The sequence below is a fragment of the Anolis carolinensis genome, unplaced genomic scaffold, assembly GCF_035594765.1.
Source record: "Anolis carolinensis isolate JA03-04 unplaced genomic scaffold, rAnoCar3.1.pri scaffold_11, whole genome shotgun sequence".
Lineage (NCBI taxonomy): Eukaryota > Metazoa > Chordata > Lepidosauria > Squamata > Dactyloidae > Anolis > Anolis carolinensis.
In genome coordinates this window covers 21,068,206-21,086,313 of record NW_026943822.1, presented here as the reverse complement: position 1 = coordinate 21,086,313, position 18,108 = coordinate 21,068,206, and the positions used below count along the sequence as shown (strand labels likewise).

General features: G+C 43.7%; 1 protein-coding gene across 4 annotated transcripts; it reads left to right on the top strand.

Moving 5' to 3' along the window:
• The first annotated feature begins 1,328 nt into the window (after positions 1-1,328).
• LOC103281296 (synaptotagmin-4) lies at positions 1,329-18,052 on the top strand. 4 transcript variants are annotated; one of them, XM_016998175.2, is made up of 6 exons: positions 1,491-1,626; positions 2,721-3,043; positions 12,557-13,449; positions 14,787-14,952; positions 15,360-15,526; positions 15,704-18,052. In XM_016998175.2, exons 2-6 carry the CDS (start codon positions 3,019-3,021, stop codon positions 15,863-15,865), a joined length of 1,413 nt encoding a protein of 470 aa, XP_016853664.1. In that variant the 5' UTR covers positions 1,491-1,626; positions 2,721-3,018; the 3' UTR covers positions 15,866-18,052. The 4 variants fall into 4 exon arrangements, with proteins under 4 accessions (XP_008120794.1, XP_016853664.1, XP_008120795.1 ...); XM_008122587.3 differs by lacking the exon at positions 2,721-3,043 and having other exon boundaries at positions 1,329-1,626; XM_008122588.3 differs by lacking the exon at positions 1,491-1,626 and having other exon boundaries at positions 2,403-3,043.
• The last annotated feature ends 56 nt before the right edge of the window (positions 18,053-18,108 follow it).

Sequence of the window (18,108 nt, the reverse complement as noted above, 5' to 3'; positions counted from 1 at the left end):
TACACCTTTGCAGGGATCATTGTAGGTATTTTTCCATTCCATGATCTTATTCCCGGACTTGTGTCGAGGAGGCACTTTAGTAGTTGGTACAAGAGATCATTAGGTACAAAAGGGACATTTCAAGAGAAGTCAGTGTTTGCTTCACCATGTATCACGTGGACTTTGGTTCCTGGACCCAAATCCATGAATATACAAGTCCAGTTATGTACAATAATAAAGTAAAATCCCATCTCTTATGTAAAATGAAGGGATATCAATATTTTCAAGCCATGTATTACGGAATCCGTAGATGTACAATCTGCACACAGAGGGCCGACTAAATTTACTTTCAGTACCACTAATAGGGAAAAAGCAGCATTTATATACAAAAGCACATGCAATTCTATTTTTAGTGATGGGAAAAATGTCTTAGAATGGTAGAAATACGGCATTATTATTTGAAATACTTGTATTTGATATCTGTACATCATGCGATATCTTAGAGATGTGACCTAAGCCTAAATACGAATTTCGTAGACACCTTAAACACATCCTGAAACCAACTTTGTACCATGCTTTTAATAAGTTTGTGTATGAAACAAAAGTACAGTAGAGTCTCACTTATCCAAGCTAAACAGGCCGGCAGAAGCTTGGATAAGCAAATATCTTGGATAATGAGAGATTAAAGAAAAGCCTATTAAACATCAAATTAAGTTATGATTTTAAAAATTAAGCACCAAAACATCATGTTATACAACAAATTTGACAGAAAAAGTAGTTCAATACGCAGTAATGTTATGTTGTAATTACTGTATTTATGAATTTAGCACCAAAATATCACGATGTTTTGAAAACATTGACTACAAAAATGCATTGGATAATCCAGAACCTTGGATAAGCGAGGCTTGGATAAGTGAGACTCTACTGTACTAGGTTGGCAGAAGCTGGGGCTAACAGCAGGAGCTCACTCCACTCCCTGGATTCGAACCACCAATATTTCAGCCAGCAAGTTCAGTGGCTCAGCGGTTCAATCCGCTGCGCCACCAGGTGCTGTTTACTACATTCCGGAAATGCTTAACCTCTTTGTCATCTGAAACCTTTAACAGAGGAGATTTCATAAGGTATTGCTTGTCGCATGCAGCCAGACCTGCTGAAATGCCCTCTTCTTAGAAGTCCAAGAGGTCTCCCCAGTTTTTGCTTTGGCAACCCAAAGGCTGGTTGTTATTTTGACCACGTGCATCGCTCCGGCCTTCTCACGTGGGAGCCATTCCTTCCCAGGGATCAAGAGGGGAGTAAACATGACCGAGAATATATATATATATATATATATAACATATATATATACACACATACACACACACACATTCCACCTGTTTGTCCAGCACTGAGAGCTTGGAGTGCTTTCCTGGCTTGGCTTTATCAGCGCAGTTGAAGCCACTTGGGATCATTGCCACGCTCAAAACAACTAGTGGATGGCACAGCCTGGCAGTCATTGCCCCTCTCCGGACCCCCTCTGCCCCTTTTATGCTTTGTCAGAGATCTGTTTTCATTCTCCCCAGGAGTTCTTCATGTCTACAGCGCTGCCCAAGGCACTCCTGGAGTCCTCCGTCGCCTCGGCTTACCTTGGGAGCACCCGTGAAGAAGCAGGTAAGAATCATATCATCACAGAATAGGAAAAGACCCCAAGGGTCATCAAGTCCAACCCCCTGCCATGCAAGAAGACACAATCCAAGCCCTCCCAACAGATGGCCACCCAGCTTCTGCTTAAAAGCCTCTCGAGAAGAAGACTCCACCAGACTCTAAGGCAGTATAGTCAAATAGCTCCTTTAGTTCTTTCTAATGTTCAAGTGGAATCTGCTGTGCCCAGGTTTGCAAGGCTTAGGTCCCATCTCCAAGATATTGCATGATGTACAGGTATCAAATACAGGTATTTCAAATAATAATAATAATAATAATAATAATAATAATAATAATAATAATAATAATAATAATAATAATAATTTTATTATGACACAGCAAAAAAGATAGATATGCTGGATTTCGTATCACAAAATCACATGTCGAACACTTCCCAAATGTCTAGGACTGTGTGATGTATTTTTGGATGATGCGTGCAGAACCCAGTAGGGTGGCCTTTTGCAGTTGGCAGATCGTAATTTTATCAATGTCTCTTGTTTCCAAATGCCAGCTGAGATCTCTTGGCACGGCACCCAGTGTACCCATCACTACCAGGACCACCTGCACTGGTTTCTGCCAGAGTCTTTGAAGTTCAATCTTGAGGTCCTGATAGCGGCTGAGTTTTTCCTGTTGTTTTTCGTCAACGCGGCTGTCACCTGGGATGGCAACATCAATGATCCAAACCTTTTTCCTTTCCACAACTTTCATCCGAAAATGCATCACACAGTCCTAGACACTTGGGAAGTGTTCGACTTGTGATTTTGTGATACGAAATCCAGCATATCTATCTTGTTTGCTGTGTCATAATAAAATAATAATAATCTATATAATAATATAATTTCTAAACTATATGTTTTTACCCGTAATACTTAATGGAGGTCGATAAATGTCATGGAGATGGCTAGAAACCAATTCAGCATGGACTATCTCCACCAAATTGGACCCCTGTTTCTACTACACTTCTAGCCAAGAGGCATAGAGAATGTGAGTGGTTTCATAAGGTGTTGTTGACAAGCTGCAACAGGTGGGTCAACTTACAGGGCTCATTCATTTTCTCTTCTGAGTCTCTTTTGTTCACCTGCGAGAGCTCTGCCCCGAAGAGAAGAGGAGGGAGCTTTGTTCGAAAAGGACGGCGGCGGGGAGGAGACGGGTCCAAGAGAGCCGGGTTTCACGCAGGAATGTGTCCGAGATGAGGAGCCTTGGCAGAGAGAGTGGAAAACGGAGAGTGAAGACAAGGGAGCCCTTTAAGGCTATGGGAAGACTAGGAAGACACACTTTCTCCGGACAGAGAAGAAGCTGCAACAGGACAAGAGAGAAAGAGCACGTCCAGGGTCGCTGACAGTGAAGAACTAACTCCAAGCGATGACTCTAGTTTTACCCCCAAAAAGTAAGCAAATAGCATCTCTGTCTCATGTGTTGTTTGGAAAGGGCTTGACCTTTCATCTTTAGATCTTGTGGATGTTTTTTCCAGGTTGTCTTTCCCTTGCTAGCGTTCTGTTGGGATTCCTAGAGACATCTCTTTGGTGTCTGCTTCGGAAAGCCACTTGCTGGACTTGGTGGATCCAGCAAATATGGATTAAAAGGAACTTTCTAATGTGATTGCAGTTTAAAATATCTCATGGGCTCATCTAGGCCAGTCAAACACGAGTGTGGCTGTTATTCTCTGGATTCTTAAGAATCTAAACAACATTTCTGTTGTTTCGGGTGCATCTATTGTAGTCTGACATTACTTGAATTGTCATGGCTCAATGTTATGAAATGTTGGGATTTGTCGTTTGGTGAGGTTCCAGCACACTTTGGCAGAGAAGGCTGAAGATGTCAGACTACAAGTCCCAGGATTCCATCCCAGGCACCAGTCTTTGACGGTTCCATTGCACCGCTGATATTATTATTATTATTATTATTATTATTATTATTATTATTATTATTATCGAGCCCCCAATGATGTAGTGGATTAAACCGCTGAGCTGCTGAACTTGCTGACCAAAAGGTTGCCAGGTCCGAATCTGTGGAACAGGGTGAGCTCCCACGGTCAGCTCCTGCTTCTGCCAACCTAGCAGTTTGACAACATGCCAATGTGAGTAGATCAATAGGTACCGCTCCGTCGGGAAAGTAACGGCACTCCATGCAGTCATGCCTATGGCCACATGACCTTGGAGGTGTCTACGGACAACGCTGGCTCTTCGGCTTAGAAATGGAGAAGAGCATCAACCCCCAGAATCGGACACAACTGGACTTAGTGTCAGGGGAAAACCTTTACCTTTACCTATTATTATTATTATTATTATTATTATTATTATTATTATTATTATTATTATTATTTTATTATGACACAGCAAACAAGATAGATATGCTGGATTTCATATCACAAAATCACAAGTCGAACACTTCCCACGTGTCTAGGACTGTGTGATGTATTTTCGGATGATGCGTGCAGATCCCAGTCGGGTGGCCTTTTGCAGTTGGCAGATCGTAATTTTGTCAATGTCTATTGTTTCCAAATGCCGGCTGAGATCTTTTGGCACGGCACCCAGTGTGCCCATCACCACCGGGACCACCTGCACTGGTTTCTGCCAGAGTCTTTGAAGTTCAATCTTGAGGTTCTGAGAGCGGCTGAGTTTTTCCTGTTGTTTTTCGTCAATGCGACTGTCACCTGGGATGGCGACATCAACGATCCAAACCTTTTTCTTTTCCACAACTGTGATGTCTGGTGTGTTGTGTTCCAGAACTTTGTCAGTCTGGATTCGGAAGTCCCACAGTATCTTTGCGTGCTTATTATTATTATTATTATTATTATTATTATTATTATTATTATTATTATTATATTTATTTATACCCTACTTTTTCTCTCTGCAAACGAGACTCAAAGCGGCTTGCAAAACAATCAATTCAATCCAATTTAAAACCCTCAAAATATACAATATTTAAATATCGATGTTATTATGAATAATAATTTCAAATCCTTGAAACTCAGATAAAACTGGGCAGCTCGGTTCCTCTTTCCTCTTTGACAGCATTGGGTTTATTTAAGGTGACGCCTGGTACCCAGCCATTGTGACTGCTTTCAAAACTGCAAGGGAAAGATCAGATTTTTTTTGAAAACTGTTCCTCTTGGCCTCTGAACAAATAAGGGGCAATTATTAACACCAGGCAATGCTAACCTGCATCCAGGACATGACCGTGAATTTCCAGGAAGGCGGCGTCTAGGGCTTGTCAGCTGCTCTCTAGGGATATAGCACAGTTTCAGTGTTGTTCTGGTCTGTCCTTGAGAAGGGTTAGTTAGCACCTTTACCTGAAAGAGGTTGTGAGGTCTGTTGGAAACTAGGCAGCTGGGGTTTTTGTATCTGTGGAAAGTCCAAGCTGGGAGAAAAAACTCTTGTCTGTTTGAGGCAAGTGTGACTGTTGCAATTGGCCATCTTGATTAGCATGGAATAGCCTTGCAGCTTCAAAGCCTGGCTGCTTCCTGCCTGAGGGAATCCTTTGCTGAGAGGTATTAGCTGGCCCTGATTGTTTCCTGTCTCAAATTCCCATTTTCTTTGTCTAAAATGACTTCTAACATATAACCACTAAATTTGTATAATTATAATTTTATTCCTTTCTCTAACTTACATAAAAATACTTAGATAAAAATATAGTTGCCAGATTGTTTCTATATAATTTACCAATTAAGTATACATAAACTCAAACCTGTATCAATTCACCAAATAATAATAATCCAGTAGAGTCTCACTTATCCAAGCCTCGCTTATCCAAGTTTCTGGATTATCCAAGCCATTTTTGTAGTCAATGTTTTCAATATATCGGGATATTTTGGTGCTAAATTCGTAAATACAGTAATTACAACACAACATTACTGCGTATTGAACTTCTTTTTCTATCAAATTTGTTGTATAACATGATGTTTTCATGCTTAATTTGTAAAATCATAACCTAATTTGATGGTTAATAGGCTTTTCCTTAATCCCTCCTTATTATCCAAGATATTCGCTTATCCAAGCTTCTGCCGGCCCGTTTAGCTTGGATAAGTGAGACTCTACTGTAATTATTATTATTATTTAATTCTTTTTCACAGTTGTGGAAAAGAAAAAGGTTTGGATCATTGATGTTGCCATCCCAGGTGACAGTCGCATTGACGAAAAACAACAGGAAAAACTCAGCCGCTATCAGGACCTCAAGATTGAACTTCAAAGACTCTGGCAGAAACCAGTGCAGGTGGTCCCGGTGGTGATGGGCACACTGGGTGCCGTGCCAAAAGATCTCAGCCGGCATTTGGAAACAATAGACATTGACAAAATCACCATCTGCCAACTGCAAAAGGCCACCCGACTGGGATCTGCACGCATCATCCGAAAATACATCACACAGTCCTAGACACTTGGGAAGTGTTCGACTTGTGATTTTGTGATACAAAATCCAGCATATCTATCTTGTTTGCTGTGTCAAATAATAATAATAATAATAATAATAATAATAATAATAATAATAATAATAATTTTATTTCTTACCCGCCTCTCCTCATGGCTCGAGGTAGGTTACAACACTGCTAAAACACATAATCAAAACACATAATCATTTAAAAACACCCCTTAAAATACACATTAAAAGACATAAAACAAAAGTTAGACATAGAATGAAAGTTTTGTCATCAAAACTGTAAAATATAACTATACATCTGCTCTCTCCTTATGATCAAAGGACTCGATTTTCACTAGGCAAACTGTACTATCATAAAATCCCTTTTAACTAACGTTGTAGGAGAGCTTTGGAGGATTGAAGCTCCCTTGTATGTAAAAATATTAAGTATCGATAGTATTATTATTATTACATTTATTTATACCCAGTTTTATCTCCTGAAGGAGACTCAAAGTGGCTTAACATAAAAGCATTAGCATACAATTTGGCCGGGGAGGATATGTGTCAAACTAGGGCCTGGATTCCCTTTCTAAATGGGTGACTCCAAAGAATCAAGGTGTAAATCCCCTTGCACATATCCATTTATACCTCCCTCCTCCCCAGCAAAGAGCGGAAAAGCCTGAAGCGCAGAAGCCCACCTCTTTCTCATACTTTCCGTCTCCGAAAAGGCGCCGTTGAACTTCACGGCTGTCTTGCCGCATCCGTCGCCTTCTTCCTCCTCTTTACGCAAGCGCCACGGACCAGAGGGCATCTTCTGTCCTGCGTCTATTTATAAAGCAAAGGTGCTGCCCGTCCTTTTGGCAAATGCGGGTCTTCTGATTATAACTCGGCAAAGCGGGGGCGTTTATGCCTGGCCGGCCTTGTTATCAGCATTGTGGGCGACAGGGAAGAGAGGAGAAGCAAAAGGGAGGTCATGCGGACGGGAAGAGGAACTCCGGTGATGATGTCTTTGGAGCACACTGGGGACACCACCGCCCTGTCACGTTATTTAAAGAGAGCCGTGTTGGTTTGCAGACTCTAGAGAAACTGGAACAGCTTGGGAACAGTCCCCTCGATCTCCATCAAAGGGGTGAATCAAAGTCCAAATCCTACTCTGTAAACTGAATCAGGAAGCCCAGAGTCTGCAAGAGCTCAGCAAATGGTGACGTGGAGACCTCTCATTCATTCGGTTACCATAGATTAATCTCCACGTGAAGGTACTTAACAACAAGAAGACCTTCTCCAAGGAGTCAAAACTGAGTGAGAACAAGACTTCTCCCCATCCAGACGTCTCCAAAGGAAGATCTTCTTCAAGGAGTCAAAACTGAGAACAAGACTTCTCCCCATCCAGACATCTCCAAAGGAAGATCTTCTCCAAGGAGTCAAAACTGAGTGAGAACAAGACTTCTCCCCATCCAGACGTCTCCAAAGGAAGGTCTTCTCCAAGGAGTCAAAACTGAGTGAGAAAAAGATTTCTCCCCATCCAGACGTCTCCAAAGGAAGATCTCCAAGGAGTCAAAACTGAGTGAGAACAAGACTTCTCCCCATCCAGACGTCTCCAAAGGAAGATCTTCTCCAAGGAGTCAAAACTGAGTGAGAACAAGACTTCTCCCCATCCAGACGTCTCCAAAGGAAGATCTTCTCCAAGGAGTCAAAACTGAGTGAGAACAAGACTTCTCCCCATCCAGACGTCTTCAAAGGAAGATCTTCTCCAAGGAGTTAAAACTGAGTAAGAACAAGACTTCTCCCCATCCAGACGTCTCCAAAGGAAGATCTTCTCCAAGGAGTCAAAACTGAGTGAGAACAAGACTTCTTCCCTTCCAGACGTCTCCAAAGGAAGATCTTCTCCAAGGAATCAAAACTGAGTGAGAACAAGACTTCTTCCCTTCCAGATGTCGCCAAAGGAAGATCTTCTCCAAGGAGTCAAAACTGAGTGAGAAAAAGATTTCTCCCCATCCAGACGTCTCCAAAGGAAGATCTCCAAGGAGTCAAAACTGAGTGAGAACAAGACTTCTCCCCATCCAGACGTCTCCAAAGGAAGATCTTCTCCAAGGAGTCAAAACTGATTGAGAAAAAGACTTCTTCCCATCCAGACGTCTCCAAAGTCAAGCAGAAGCAGAAAGGGCGGATGGCCTTCTTCAAGGACCGCGTTTACCCGGCGCTGGCCTTCTGTCAGTCCGTCTTCCTCTTCTTCTTCAAGGGGATGATCGAAGGCCTGATGGTCCTTCTCTTCCTCTGGTTACTTGTCCAGGTCTTGCTGGACAAGCATCAGCGAGGTTGGTTTCTTCTTCTTCTGTCTTTTATGGTTTCCGTTGCTTGGCTTCCATGCCCATGACAGCTTCCTTCGTGCTTTGCTTTGGTCATTTTGTAGGATCAGATTACCGTTACATGTCACTTATGACTTATAGTGAGCCTAAGGCAAACCTATCATAGGGTATTCCTGCCAAGATTGGTTCAGAAGGACTTATAGTATGAAGTTTTAAACTATAGTTGACTTTTGTTGTCATTGTGTGCCGTCATTATGGAGTTTTCTTGGCAAGGTTTGTTCAGAATGGGGTTGCCTTTGCTTTCCTCAAAGGCTGAGAGAGTGTGACTTGTCCACTGTCACTCAGTTGGTTTCTATGGCTTAACAGGTGTTTGAATCCTGTCTGCAGGAATGTCCATTCCCCAAACTCCAAAATAGTTTGAATTTCTGGTGTCTAAGTTAAACTTATATATTCATTTAGTACAGTTATAGTTCACTCTCCTTCCATGACGTTCAAGGGATTTACTAGTGGTCCTTGTTGTCTGGGAACATTGGGAATTGTAGTCTGCCGATTTGGAAAGAAGCCTGGTGTTGTCCGTCCGAGTGCTGTAAAGAAGTCCCTCGGAAGACCAAGCGGGAATCTAAAATTACGAGGTTTGTATACAGCTGTGAAAATATTCTGCTCCAACTCACATTTTCCTGGTCTATAATGGCCATAGCAATGCCACACATATTAAATTGTAGTGAAAGTGGAATCACTGTTACCAGGTGAGAGTATAGTGGAATCAGTAGCGTCCAGTTAACACCATGTACAAAAGACTCAGACCAGGCAGAGGAATTGAAAAGAACAAAGGAACTTTACTCTTGCTTGTTGAGTTGAAATACAAAACAGTTCTACAATCTTACAATGTCCATGTAGTTGCATAAGATCAATAACCAATCAATCAGCATCAATATATACAGCATAGCATATTCAAAACTACTACTTGACTGTAGCTAGAGAGCCCTGTCTTTTTCTGTGCTCTCCCTCCAAGCTCAAATTCCAACTGACAAACTCAGCCACCTGCCATCAAACCGATACATTGTTTTAGGCGTGGCTTCTCTCTCTGCAAAAAGTCAGCTCCCTTTTTGCAGAGCTCTTTCTTTGCAAGAATCTTTCAAGGGATTTCTTTCACACACACACATACACATTAGCATTTTGGCGCAATAATCACCAGCCATCTTTTTCTCCGATGTGACCTTACTTGGGTCTTCTTCAGTGATCACACGTGTTGTAATTTGCATCATTTTTAGCGATATAACAGTAGCAGCTCTGTTTTTTCCCCTCTCTAATACATGCAGATATACAATATACATTCACCTGCATCGATATGCTATTAATCGAAGGGATGAAGCTGGTATTTAAATGCTTCTAGATGATAATGTGTTAATGCCAATATGCAATTATCCACAGATACATCTTCAAGAAACAATGATGACTCTGGCTGGATCTACACTTTAGTGTAGTTAAACTGTATTATATAGCAGTGTAGATCCAACCTATATCTGCATAAGTGCATAAAAATAAAGGGGCTGCACACCAACAAAAGGGGAAATAATTTGTTTTGACCGTATCGATGGGCAAGCAGAGTCCAGCTTGATGCCCACTTTGGAGATACTGTATATATTCGAGTATAAGCCTAGGTTTTCAGCCCTCTTTTTACGACTGAAAAAGCCCCCCTCAACTTATACTCGGGTGAGGCTTATATTTGGGTCAGCTTATATTAGCGAATATATGGTACATTTATTATTTTTCTCTATTATTATTGGTATTATTACATTTATCATTTTTCTATATTATTGTTGCTACTACTACATTAATTTTACTCTATTTTATTATTATTAATAATAGATTTATTATTTCACTCTGATCTTATTATTATTATTGACACAATGACGTTGTATGACACAGCAAACAAGATAGATATGCTGGATTCCGTATCACAAAATCACAAGTCGAACACTTCCCAAGTGTCTAGGACTGTGTGATGTATTTTCGGATGATGATGATGATGATGATGATTATTATTATTATTATTATTGCATTTATTATTTTACTCTATTTATTATTACTTGTATTATTTTCCTGTATTTATTATTATTATTATTATTATTATTATTATTATTATTATTATTATTATTATTATTATTATTATTACATGTATGTGAGGTTCTCGTCTTCCAGTTTATTTTACTCTATTATTAAAAGGATACATAAGCACATTTACATTGAAGAAGATGAGAATCATGATTTGTTCAGAGTTGGACAGTCTTATCTTAAATTTGAGCTTGATGTAAATATCCAAAAACATCGAACCTACTGATGCCTCAATTAATGTACTTTTATTGGTATCTATTTTTATTTCTGAAATTTACCATCCTCGGCTTGTACTGGAGTCAATGTTTTCCCAGTTTTTTTGTGGTAAAATTAGGTGCCTCGGCTTATATTCGGGTCGTCTTATACTCAAGTATATACGGTAATCTCTCCCTTGACTTGAGAACTAAGCAAAGATCTGGTGCTTTTCCTCGAGGCGTTTGACTCGGCCGCGGCCCTTTGCGTCTCGCTGCCTTGCGTCAGCGCTGATAAGCCAAGTCTTTTTCCATGGGCTTTATCAGTTTTGAGGTGAGGCTGGGTTTATTTTAGCTTGTAAGCAAACTTGTACAGCTGTGCCTAAAGAATGGGGCTCGGGATGGGAGGCTACACAGCTTTCCTTGGTCGGAGGGTTGCTCCTTTGAAAAAGAGGTGCGAAGGTGTGGCAAGAGGGTGTTCTTGTTGTATTGATCAGTCCCAACCCAAAAGTTAATCTCTCCCATGGTTTTCTTGGCTGCGTCTGAGGAGAGGAGATTCCACCTGAACACTAGGACTGTAAGAGCTGCTCAGCAGTGGAACTCTCTGCCCCATAGTGTAATGGAGGCTCTTTCTTTGGAAGCTTTTAAACAGAGACTGAGTGGCCATCTGTCAGGGCTATTTTGTGCTTCTCCTGCATGACAGTGGGTTGGACTAGATCAGTGATTCCCAAAGTGGGCGCTACTGCCCCCTGGTGGGTGCTGCAGCGATCCAGGGGGGCGGTGATGGCACCTATTAGTACACGGGGGCGGGGCCAGGGAAGGGGCGTGGCTTATTCCCGAGAGCCTGAGACAGGGCTGGGCCTCTATATCCCTCCTGAGAGGCCTTTTAGGACTAAAGGGCGGGGCTAGGGGTGGGGGCGGGCCTCTTCCAAAAACCCGAGACAGGGCTGAGCCTCTATATCCCTCCTGAGAGGCCTTTTAGGACTAAAGGGCGGGGCTAGGGGTGGGGGCGGGCCTCTTCCAAAAACCCGAGACAGGGCTGGGCCTCTATATCCCTCCTGAGAGGCCTTTTAGGACTAAAGGGTGGGGCTAGGGGTGGGGGCGGGCCTCCTTCCAAGAACCTGAGACAGGGCTGAGCCTCTATATCCCTCCTGAGAGGCCTTTTAGGACTAAAGGGCGGGGCTAGGGGTGGGGGCGGGCCTTCTTCCAAGAGCCTGAGACAGGGCTGAGCCTCTATATCCCTCCTGAGAGGGCTTTTAGGATTAAAGGGCGGGGCTAGGTGTGGGGGCGGGCCTCCTTCCAAGAGCCTGAGACAGGGCTGAGCCTCTATATCCCTCCTGAGAGGCTTTTTAGGATTAAAGGGCGGGGCTAGGGGTGGGGGCAGGGCCTCCTTCCAAGAGCCTGAGACAGGGCTGAGCCTCTATATTTCTCCTGAGAGGCCTTTTAGGACTAAAGGGTGGGGCTAGGGGTGGGGGCGTGGCCTCTTCCCAAGAGCACAAGACAGGGCTGGGCCTCTGTATACCTCCCCTGAGGCACTTGTTAGAACACTTGGGAAGAGGCCCCGCCCTCTCCTCTAGCCCCGCCCCCTGTGTCCAGGACAGGTATAGAAGCTCAGCCCTGCCTCAGAGCTCATAACTCCGCCCAGTCCTGGCTGCTCATTTGTAGCCCCGCCCACCTCCCCCTCTCCCTCCCAGCCCTGCATCTGGGATTAGGGGAGAGGCTCAGCTCCGCCCTCTTGAGCAGGAGCCACGCCCACCCCTCTAAGCCACACCCCCTTTCCAGGGGTCTCTGGGTCATATTTTTTTCTGGAAAGGGGGCTGCAGGCCAAATAAGTTTGGGAACCACTGGACTAGATGGTTCCTGTGGTCTCTTCCAACTATGTTTCTCTATCATTCTTTGGTTCTCATTCTCCTTCCTCTCCTCTTCTCCCGGTAGTGCATTTGCAGGTATTCCTCGGAGTCGGACTTGCCCTCCTCTGCTTCTGCCTCCTCCTTGGATGCGCCATATGTTGGCATCAGCGCAAGAAGAGCCGCTGCGATGAAGCCAAAGCGCAAGCAGCGGATCGGACCGTGATGGACTTGGGCTTGGTTTTGCCTTCCCGGACGATCACACCGGTGGCTATCCAGCAACAGTATGTTGAGATAGAAGGAGAGCTTTTGGAGTCTCCGAGTCCTACTGCAGTCATCGATTCTCCAGGATCTTCTGGCTCGGAAAGCCCACCTCGAAACCTTCACCGCGGCCGAGCTTCCCTTCCAAGTATCCCTATTTCTCAGAAGCTGAGTCTTCCCGTGAAGGCACAGCGGGGACGGGAGCGCCGGTGCACCATCTCCGGGGACGAGAGCAGCCTTCTCTCAAGGCCCATCTTGGGCACCAGCCTCCCTCCGTCCTACACCATCCCAAGAGGCCTCTCCGGTGCCACCACGAAGCCTCGGCCGCACCTTCACTTCACCTTGTTCTACTCGGAAGCGGAGGCCCTGCTCACCGTGACGGTGGTTGGCGTCTCCCGCTTGTCCAAGGGTCTCCGGTCAAGCCGCAATTCCTACGTCAAGGTCTACCTCCTTCCCAAGTTCGTGGAGCCCCAGCGTACCTCCTTGTGCAGGAAAAGCCTGAACCCGGAATTTCACGAGCAGTTCCACTTCGGCCGCTACAGCCTGGAAGAGCTCCGGAGCCTGACGCTACGTTTCACCGTGTACGCCAAGGAGTTCCACAACCTCAAGGACTCCTTCCTGGGCGAAGTGATGTTCCCATGCTCACAAGCCACCTGGAACCCAAGAGTTCCCTCCGTCTATACTCAGGAGCTCTCCACCACCAAAACCAAACTCAAAAAGGTGAGCACTTCTTGCAGCCTGTGGCATTCGCTTTTGTGACCCGCTCCAATATGTGTGTGTGTTTAGATGCCATGGAAGGCTTGGTTGCTTGCATCAGAACAAGCAAACAAGCTTTGGGGTGGTTAATTTCTGCTGCTTGGTGAATTGTTACCTAGAGCTTAGAAAGTTAGTTTTAAAAGTCATGATAGTATGTCATTTTTGTTATGGTTTTTAATAATCTATCCTGTATTTATTACGGTCTTACCATTTATGTGTTCTAAATGCCATTTTTTTATCCTGTATTGTTGTTTTAATTGATATATTGTATTACTGTTTTATCTTTTTTATATTGTGATTTGTATTATGTTGCTTATATTTTGTCCTTATGTTGTTTGGGCCACTGCCCCATATAAGCCGCCCCGAGTCCCCGCGGGGAGATGGTGGCGGGGTATAAATAAAGTTGTTGTTGTTGTTGTTGTTGTTATTATTATTATTATTTTATTATGACACAGCAAACAAGATAGATATGCTGGATTTCATATCACAAAATCACAAGTCGAACACTTCCCAAGTGTCTAGGACTGTGTGATGTATTTTCGGATGATGCGTGCAGATCCCAGCAGGGATTATTATTATTATTATTATTATTATTATTATTATTATTATTATTATTGTTATTATTATTATGGTTCTGGGTACGAGGCCCTCATGAAAGTGAAAAAAAATCCTATTTTTTTTCATTGGGATAACACCACTCTAGGAATATTTAGGTTCTCTAGGGCAAACCTCTTGACCATATAATTGACCTAGATATTCCCTCCATATTATTTATTTACTACATTTATATCCCACCTTTCTCAACCCGAAGGGGACTCAGGCGGCTTACAAATAATATGTACATACAATATATTATATTATTAGCATAGCACAATATTAGCTTTATATATTATGATATTGTATTATACCAGTATACTACATGTATTATATATTACATGTAATATATAATAAATATTATTATATTGTATTGCATCGTAATATTATTATATGTATATACAATATATTATTATTTATTATAAATAATAATAATAACTTTATTTTATTTTATTTATTTATTATAAAATCAGTTCCTATTTCCCCAAAACAGCATGCCACTGAGTGAGAGTTAGTACTGCAGTCCAAAAAGTTTCAAAGTTCAGGACTCACAAACTAGATTGTTTGACTATTTGATTATAATTGATTATTTAATCAATGTGTTGTCAAAGGCTTTCATGGCCTGACACATCCCCCAGGCTCATCTTTGTAACTAAAGCATGTATATCCACAAAAGCCTATGTAATTTTTCTCCTCTCCTATTTCAGTCTCTCAGTTCTCAGGACATCAGCTCCAGCCCGTCGTTCTCCCAGCCCAAGTCCATGGGTCAGCTTTTTCTCCTGCTTCAGTACCAAGCTCTGGCCAACCGGATCAAAGTCCTGGTCCGCAAAGCGGAGAACCTGGGGCGGCTCACCCGCATCCCTGGCACACCAGGTACGTTTCTCTTTGTCATCCTGGCAGGGCTTGCAACATGGAGAGATGGCTCTCCTGAATAAGAATTCTGCTAGCGTCAGCCCACACCAATTCTGAGATCAACACCAATGCAGAATCATCACCGCTCTGCTTTTTTTTGCCTTGAAGTTGCTCCCAACTTATGGTCATCATGGGGTTTCCTTGGTTGGCAGACCACCAAGGAATAGCAGTTGCTGTAAATTCGAATTAGCAAAACTACCTGAGAAAACCCTGTGAGATTCATAGTATCACCATATGTCCATTGGAGACTTGAAGGCACCAGCACTAATATTTCTGTCACCAACTTGGATTTGAAGACATGACACACAAGACACCACCATGCTCTCAACACCTGTGGGTCTTCAACTCTCTTTGCGTGCTTTTTCTAGACCACTACGTTGTGATCCAGCTGTATCACGATGGGAAGGTCCTTGACACCAAGGAGACCAAGTCCGTCGCAGGATGCAACCCTGTATGGAATACCCCGTTCCTTTTCAGCATCCCAGCCGGAGACATCCAGGAGCAGCAGCTGGCCTTGGAGTTTACCATCATGCAGGTAAGAAGCAGGGCACAAATGCCAGGGATTGTAGGTTGGAAGCTATGGAGAGTCCAGGTAATGCCGTTACTCACCTCTGCCTTGGCAGACCTACCTTTTGGATGAAATCAGAAGCTGATAAGGAAAGCTATGGCTCTCCAAGGTCTGTCTCATCTGCCTTCCGTCTTCTCTTTCCAGGCTCGTCTCTACACCCGCAGTTGCCTTGTGGGTCGAGTGCTGATCGGCCCCAATGCTCCAGAGATGGGGCAGGTCCATTGGAAGGAAATGTGCAGCCGGGGAAATGTGGAGTCGGCCCGTTGGCACTCCATCCAGCCTCCAGCCTTTCAACTCAGCCCTTGATGCACGGAGGCAACGTTTCCCACTGGGGCGATGTTGCTTGCTGCGGTAAACGGCGGCCGTGGCGTCACGGGTGGGACCATGGAGCCAAATGACTTTTCCACCATTGGCAACCTAGGGCATCATGAGAGAAGGTGGGCATGGATGGCAGTGCCCTCAGGATCAATGGAGTTCTAAGGACAGATTGGTTTGAGAAGGGACCAAGCAGGAGATCTGAGAAGTTCAAGTGCTCTTAGGTCAGTTCTGAACGCTCGCAAGCCATTTCCGAGAGCTCCCAAACCACTTCTGAGACCTCTTAAGCCAGCTCCGAGCACCTTAAACCACTTCCAAGCTTAATCCAGTTTTGAGTGCTCTTACGCCACCCATAAGTCACGTCTGAGTGGCCTTAAGCCACTTCCAAATGTGCTTAAGCCACTTCCAACTGCCCTTAAGCCAGTTGCTAGTTTAAGCCAATTCCGAGCTTTCTTAAGCCACTTCTGAGCTTAAGCCACTCTTGAGAGCTTTTAAGCCAGCTCTGAGCACCCTTAAGCCAACTCCAAGTGCTCTCAAACCAGTTCCAAATGAGCTTAAGTCACTTCCAATTGCTCTCAAACCAGTTCCAGATGAGCTTAAGTCACTTCCAGTTGCTCTCGAACCAGTTCCAAGTGAGCTTAAGGCACCTCCAATTGCTCTTAAACCAGTTCCAAGCTTACGCCACTCCGAACGCCGTCAAGCCATTTCCGAGTGTCCTTAGGCCAATTCCTAATGCTATTAAGCCAGTTCTGAGTTCTCTTAAACCATCCCGTGCGCTTAAGTCACTTCAGAGAGCTTTTAAACCAGTTCAAATTTTATAAGCCAATTCCGAGCATTCTTAAGCCACTCCTGAGCTTAAGCCACTTCTGAGGGCTCTTAAACCAGCTCTGAGCATCCTTAAGCCAGCTCCAAGTACTCGCAAGCCACTTCTGATCACTCTTGAACTATTTCCAACTACTCTTAAGCCACTTTTAAGGTTAAGCCAGTTCTGAGTGCTTTTAAGCCAGTTTCGAATGTGCTTGAGCCACTTCAGTTGCTCTTAAGCCAGTTCCGAATGTGCTTGAGCCACTTCCAATTGCTCTTAAACCAGTTCCGAGTCTAAGCCAGCCCCAAGCTGAAACCACGACTAGCATTCTCAACCCCAAGCACTCTTAAGCCACTTCTGAGCGCTCTGAAGCCAGTTCCAAATGTTTTATTGTGAGCAGTCTGGGAATTCGAGCCCAGGAGACCATGAAATGGGCAAGTATAATATGGTTTATGCCCCAGCACTACCTTTCTTTCCTGGCAAAGCCAACATGCTCCCCTCAAATGCACCCAGATCCAGATCCACTTTCCAGATCCACTGCAGCAATTTTGGGAGGATTACATCACCGGCCCAACTGTTGGCTGGAAATGAAGAGGAAGGAAAACTGCATCAGCAAAACTGAACGTGGACTGCAGTTGCAGGCAGACTCAAGGGACCGGAGCTGCGAGAAAGAGGATGCTGGAGACCGTGCGGCTGCAACGGAGAGGAAATTTCGCACCACTTGGCTGCTATAGAATGAGCTGCATTGGAAGGGAAAATATTAAATCAAATGCAGCAGAGACATCTGAAGGAAAACACAAGAGGCCCTGGGCTGTGTAATGCCAACAATGTTATTGAAAGGCTGCTTGAACTGTAATTGTATTATTTGGACTTAACCAGTTATAATTACTAATTACAAGTATGATATTATTACTACTGTAACTTAATAATGACCATTGTTGTAACTATTACTATTATAACTTAATAAGGGACGACACTATGACTATTCTTAGGGCGGCAGGATGCGGAGGAGGAATATCACATGGTTCCAGTTCTGGCGTATACACGCCTGCCTTTTGCTCATTGTGAGTATTGCAATGACAAAGGAATTGTGTTACAGCTCTTGTTGTAACACACTCTGGCCACTTTTAGATATGTAACCCAGCCCTAAGCTCAATACCTTCTGTTGTAGTAACTTTTGAGAAATTGCAGTTTTATTTTTTTCCCTCGAACTGTAACTGTAATTACAAGTGATTAGTTCCTTAACTGTGGAATTGTAAAAGTAACTCCCTTTCCAAGCTCTGGTTGAAAGGATGGTATAAGGACCATGTAACTGCGTGTCTGGAAAACACACACAAATGTGTTTTATATAAACTGATGTGCATTGCTTTCAATGGGTTTTGTCACACACATTTACAGATGGGATACATTTCTCTGCCGGAGGAGATGC

Bases quoted from the DNA above. Each gene is read 5' to 3' on its own strand.
- LOC103281296 (XM_008122587.3), top strand. From the start codon at position 1,452: ATGGCACAGCCTGGCAGTCATTGCCCCTCTCCGGACCCCCTCTGCCCC. The intron at 1,627-12,556 runs GTAAGAATCATA...TTCTCCCGGTAG, and splicing joins GAGCACCCGTGAAGAAGCAG to TGCATTTGCAGGTATTCCTC. The intron at 14,953-15,359 runs GTACGTTTCTCT...TGCTTTTTCTAG, and splicing joins CCGCATCCCTGGCACACCAG to ACCACTACGTTGTGATCCAG.